Source organism: Ciconia boyciana, chromosome 4, assembly GCF_034638445.1.
Source record: "Ciconia boyciana chromosome 4, ASM3463844v1, whole genome shotgun sequence".
Taxonomy (NCBI): domain Eukaryota; kingdom Metazoa; phylum Chordata; class Aves; order Ciconiiformes; family Ciconiidae; genus Ciconia; species Ciconia boyciana.
Genome location: NC_132937.1, coordinates 54,845,616 through 54,851,615, shown reverse-complemented (window position 1 = coordinate 54,851,615; position 6,000 = coordinate 54,845,616). Strand labels below are relative to the sequence as shown.

General features: G+C 52.2%; 1 protein-coding gene across 3 annotated transcripts in view; it reads left to right on the top strand.

The window, feature by feature from the left end:
* Nucleotides 1-2,121: 2,121 nt before the first annotated feature.
* The window catches only part of MLLT3 (MLLT3 super elongation complex subunit), a 135,417-nt gene continuing 131,538 nt past the window's right edge, over nucleotides 2,122-6,000 (top strand). For all 3 annotated transcript variants that reach the window (XM_072860223.1, XM_072860222.1, XM_072860221.1), the window contains exons 1-2: nucleotides 2,122-2,380; nucleotides 2,941-3,121. In XM_072860223.1, coding sequence (XP_072716324.1) covers nucleotides 2,369-2,380; nucleotides 2,941-3,121 — 193 coding nt within the window. In that variant the 5' untranslated portion in view covers nucleotides 2,122-2,368. The remainder of the gene's footprint in view (nucleotides 2,381-2,940; nucleotides 3,122-6,000) is intronic.

The window sequence follows — 6,000 nt, the reverse complement described above, 5'->3', positions numbered from 1 at the left end:
CACTAATGTGGAAGAGTACATTGTGATTAAGCACCAAAAAATGAATGTCTTCTGAACAACAAAACCCCTCACTTACTCAAAAATGCTTAAGAGTGATTTCCAATGAAACCGAAGGGATCTAGACAGCTAAATGCTCTTGGTGATCTATTCTTAGTCTTTACAAGTCCCTTAAGTGACTGAACAATTCAGAAGAGCCGCTCAGCCACAGCAAAAATGGGACCTTTCTAAGAGAAATGGTGGGGATGCTCAGCCTGCAGATGCTCTGTTCAGATGGGCCCTGACACCTGGAAGCCCACTGCATTAAGTGCAGTAATGGTGTAACCTTCGTGTCCTTCCTCATGTGCATCATCCTTGTTCTACGAAATAGCATCGGTATCTTTGTTTATTTATCTTGTTTGTATGAAGTTTTAAAGTTACCGGAATCAGCTTTGGTGGGCTTATGGACTCACCAGGAGTTCTTATGCATGCCGGCTTGCTGGCTAGCCCAATGTCAGACTAGTAGAAGGTATTGTGAACTACTGTATCTGCATATTGCAATTTTAAAACATGGATATTGATATACTTGAGGGGTTTATGTCAGTAAATTTCAAGTCACATTGTAACTTGTGGAATTTTTACAAATTGTATTCATCCTTTTGAGCTTTTATTACTGATTTTATTAATTAAAGCTGACAGCACCTGTAAGAAAAATAAGATACAGCTCAGTAGTTTTGAAGGAATTATTCAGTTATGCTAGAATTTCGGTACTGTGCGTTCTTCATTCCGAGGTGAAGAGAGAGAAGATACGAGTCGTGGATAGTTCGAGACTTCTGGAGAAGTCAAATGAGGACATTAGCGCAAGGAGCCCGTGCGCCATCCCCCGGTGAAATCTGGGACGCCCAGGGAGGGTGTTTCACTTTGGGGGGGTGTGTACTTCTCTTGTACTTCACTTGCTGTGTTGGCTGTCGAATCATTGAGTTATGATTGTCATCAGAAAAGTTATTAAAATATAATTATCGAACAGACAAAAACAGTTTTCAGTGTGGCAAAAGTTACTATAGCCAATTTTGGACAATTTTATGGCTGTCGGAAAATACTCGTCTCACGAGTGTCAGTACCGTGATTTAGACGTTCCCAGTAAATCACTTCCAGCTCCTCACTGGAAATTGTTGGGGTAGTAACTGTTGAGGTGGAAATTGTTGAGGTAGTAACTGTTGTTTTAAAACAGCCTGTTAATGGTAGAAATAGCAGTGAGCGCTACAAATGTGTGTTAAATAATCCCGAGAGTAATTTCCTGCCTGCTGCCCATCATCACCTGTCACACCTGTGCAATCGGGGCATTCCCGTCGTGTCTTCCTCCCTCTGTTTTTGCAAGGGGATTTATTGGGGGCTTTTCGGAAACGTTCGTGACGGTACACGAGACAGAGGCCGAGGTTCGGGGAGGAAGGTCCTTCTCTCAGTGTTCCCTTGGCACAGGGGGTCCTTTTACTTAACTTTGGCCGGAGAGCTCTTACAGGCTGAGGCCGGCAGGTCCCCGCAGCGGAAGGCGACGGGCGGGCGGTCTCAGCGCGCTGCCGTGTCCCCGCTGTGAGGAGTTACTCCCTCTCGCTGTTGGTCACGGCGGATCCAAACCACCGCGACCCACGCTGTCGCTGACAGCTGGGGATCCCGCCCGCCGCCTCGCCCGCGAGCGAGCGGCTTTGCGGCGGGAGCGGGGCACGGCGCCGCGGCCGTTGGCGTGAGGAGAGGAGGGGAGGGGAGGGGAGGGGAGGGCGGCAGAGCCTCCTCCGCTGCGCGCCGCTTGCTCGCGCTCTGCCCCCTCGGCGCCGGCCGAGGAGAAGACCGCTGCCCCGGTTCCCTTTTGTTCGGAGCCGGTCTCGCTCGCTCTCCCTTCCCGCTTCGGTACGCCGCCGTCGAGCCGAGCCCCGCCCCGCTCCTTGGGGCGTGGCGCTGCCAGGGGCACCTCCCCGTCCCGTCCCCCCAACCTGTTACTTTAAGGGCCGGCGGGGCGGGGCGGGGCCGGGCGGAGGGGCTCGCGGCCGCGCCGCCGCGCACCATTGGCTGACCGCGCCGCCCCGGCGCCCGCCCCTCTCCGCACACTGTTATGTCTGTGTCTCGGTGTCAGTCCGGCGGGCGGCGCGCATGCGCGGCGGGCGCTCATCTAGCCGGCGGGGCCGGAGCGAGCGCTGAGGCAGGGGCCGCCGCGGGCTCGGCGTGGTGCGAGGGCGGGGAGGAGGCAGACAGCGGGAGCAGTGAGGCAGAGGATGTCTGCCGCCGGCCCGCCGCTCCTCTGCGCGCCCGCCGCCACCTCCACGTCTTCATGAATTAGCGCAGCGGGGTGGGGGCGGGGGACGGGAGCGAGCGCCCCAGCGGAACCGGCGCCCCAGGCATGGCCAGCTCGGTGAGTACCGCGGACCCGCCGTCTTCGCCCCGCGCTGCCCGCTGCCGCCGGGTGCTCGCCGCCGGGAAGGGGTTGGCGTGACGGGGAATTTCCTCTTTGCGTGCGGCTTTCCCTGCCTCCCGCTGCCTCCCCGCCGCTCCCGGCAGCGGCAGGGAGCACGCACGCACCCGGAGGGAGGCGGCGGGTGTCGCCTCAGCCATGTTCCTGCCGCCGCACCGGGGGCACCGAGCGCGGAGGCGCCGGGAGGGGGGACGGTGCGTCCCTGACAGCGGCCCCGGCTGCCCGCGCCCGCAGGACGGCACCGCGGGCCGGCGCCGCGCCTCCCCGCGTCCTCCCGGTGGCAGCGAGAGCTCTTTGACGCCCTCGCCTGCGGGGCCGGTTTTTTGTTGCACGGCTGCGGTGGTGCCTTTCTGTTTTTTGTTCCTCTTGCTGGGTTTGTGGTCCCGTCTCGTCCGTGTGTCCCCCCCTGCGCCTGCGGCGGGGCCGGTTCCCCCTCGGCCGCCCGCCCAGCCCCGCTTCCTCGGGCGCTCACCGGACGCTCCCCGCCTCTCCCCCCGCAGTGCGCCGTCCAGGTGAAGCTGGAGCTGGGGCACCGGGCCCAGGTCAGGAAGAAACCCACCGTGGAGGGCTTCACCCACGATTGGATGGTGTTTGTCAGAGGGCCCGAGCACAGCAACATTCAGCACTTTGTGGAGAAAGTCGTCTTTCACCTGCACGAGAGCTTTCCCCGGCCGAAGAGAGGTAGGTGGGCCCGCCGCGGGCCGCCCCGACGGGGCCGGCGTCCTGCCCCCGCCGCCGGCGGCCTCCCCGGTGCCGGGCGGCCGGTAACGGGGTCTCCCCCCAGACGAGAGCGCTTCCCAGCCGGCTCGGAGCGGGCGCAGCTGACGGGTCTGTGCCGGTCTCTGTGGAGAACAAAAGTGGCCGTCAGTGCGGTGGTGGGCTGCCGGTGGCCCTTCTCCCGCCCCCCTTGGGGCTGCCCGGGGGCGAGGGGCTCCTTTCTGCCCCTTCCCCTCTCCCGCACTTGCTGCCGCGGGGATCTCCACTCGCAGCTGCCCGGGGTCGCAGGGCCTGGGCCGGCCGTGCGTCTGGGTCCCAGCTCCTCCCGGCCTCGCCGGTGGCTCGGGACTGGCTTCTATCTCGGGGTAGGTCTGCACCGGAGGCTTTTGCCCACGTGTTGCTTGCGTCTGGCTGGTGTTGCTTTCTCCCGATGTACTAAATGTGTGCCTGGGACAGGGATATCTGGAAATGTGTTCCTGCTCTGATTTTGGTACTTGTGGTTGGACTCCCCCAACACTTCGCTTTCTGTTTCGTTCTCTAGTTCATTGTCAGGGTTTCAGCTTTTCTGAAGTACATGAAAACTTATTGAAAGGTGTGTATGTGTGGTGCGTATCTACCCACGTAAGATGGGCTGGGAGAGGTGCAAGAAGCCTTTTCTTCTCAGATCTGATTCCTGAGCCCTTAGTGTCCTGATTATTGTAGTTGGATTAGTAGAGGTAACAGTACAAATAAAAGAAGTGGGCAGGCTTGTTTATCTATGCAGACACAATGGTTAGCAGTTACCTTTCATTTGATCTGCAATCTTTATTGGCATCTAGAACTCCTGCAGTTCCTTAGAACAACATAATCATAAACCCTGTGTGCGTAGAGCTAGGTGGGGAAAAACTGGATGTTCAGGGAGCAAAAAACAGGAAATTTTTCAGTGTTGAGATAAAAAAGCGCTTTTTTGTGGTAAGGTAAAAAACATTTTCATTTAGTGTTTCTCAGTTTGAAGGTACCAAGCTGTGACTTTTTTACATCAATTATTGTGTTTCTTCTAGAATACTTCCCTTAAACAATGGAGTGTAAGAATTGCAGTATTTCAACTGCTGAGATTACCTTCTAAAGTATAAACTATTAATTCCCTTTTATTATCACAGAGTTGGTAACTTTTTAAATCCGCTGTAAACCAGCACAGTACTGCACGAACAGTTTTTGGTGGATTGTGTGTAATACTGCAGTATTTCTGATGAATTAAATTGCCCAGATTGCACTGTGGAGTCTTCCTCCTGTTTTCTTCTATTTCTTGTAAAGAAAAACATGGCTTTAAGTTAGTCTAAATAGTTTGGCAGAGAAACTCCTGAGAACAGGTCTGAGTAGTCTAAATAGGTGAGATAGCATTATCCGTATTCAGTGAATTAGATGATGTGGTAGAAAGTACATTTAATACTTTGAAGCTCTGTCTGCGTACGGGGTGTTTGTGATGCTCTCTGCTTTTATTATCCATGCTTTATTTATTTATTTATTGAGTTGTTGTCTGGCCCTGGGGAACATGACTCTGCAGCCCAGACTTGGGGATTGGTTGCTAGGTGTGATGTGCAGCTTGCTAATAAGAATGTATTTTAGGACTTTTGCAAGTGAAAGATGCATAGTTTGCCGCTGGGAGTGCTTTGTGTCTCCAGCTGCTGAGTTTAGTTAGGCAGTCATTTAAGCCATTGTTTTAAAGTGTTTATTTTGGGGTTTTATTTGTATGCATCATTTTCATGATGTGGCAACTGCTGGGAAAGATGCCAGCTTACATAGCCCGGGAGGGGACTTGTCATACTGTGCTTGCACATGACTTGGATTGTAGGAGAACACTGCAGCCGCTCCCATCCAGCAGAGCGTATGCTCAGATGGTGAGTACTCCATTCACTTCTGGGCTTTGCTTAGCTTCCTAAAACTACAGCAATGAGTGAAAAATAGGTGCTGAAGAAATTTCACCTGAAATCGCAGTGGGAAAGATGAGCATTGTGCTGCTGAGAGTGATCCATGTACGAATTACCTAGCACGTTTTCTGCTGTTCAGAAGTCTTTGAAAGAGTGGTGGTGATGTGTGCCTTGTAAATGGGAGCATTTTGTTTGTCTTTCTAATTTACAAATAGAGTTAAAATTTTTGACAAAAATATTTGTGACAAAAATCTAGTCTTTCTTGGCTCTGTATATCACTGCTGTTAGTTTGATTTGACCTCAGATGGCCTTCAGGGTGGTATCTTAAGTGTCGCATACTTAGCGGGAATGTTATGCTTGCTTGTAGTGTTAGTCAAACTACCTGTTTTCCATCACTTGCTCTGAAGTTATACTTCATTATTTTAGTATAAGATAACTTACCACTTGGTAAGTTCTCAAACTAATCCTGAGCCATAGGTTTAGCAAGCTGAAGGAGGTGTACAATATTAATCAAAAGCAAGTACTAGTATACTGACTAGCCATAATAACACTTAGATCTCTGGTAAGTGATCTTTTTCTCTCTGGATTCGTGCTGTGAATGGCTGCTCTAACATGTGTGCTTGCTAGGAAAAGTTTTAATTCATTAAATCTATGTGTAGAGCTCACAGATAAATTTGAAAATAATAAATGAATAGGTTATGCATAGGTGTTAATAAATGCATAGGTGTTATTAGCTCATAATGTGTTTCTGTTGCTAGATCACTCTTTATTAGGGGCATAGTCATTCCAAACATCAAGGGGGGCAAGGCAGATGAATTATTTTCAGTGCATTTGCTTTGCACATTTATGAGAATAGCTGGATAAACTGTCAGTTTGCCGGCTACAGCTCTGGCTTTGTGTATCTCTTCTGGCTATACCAGGGATTTTGGACATATT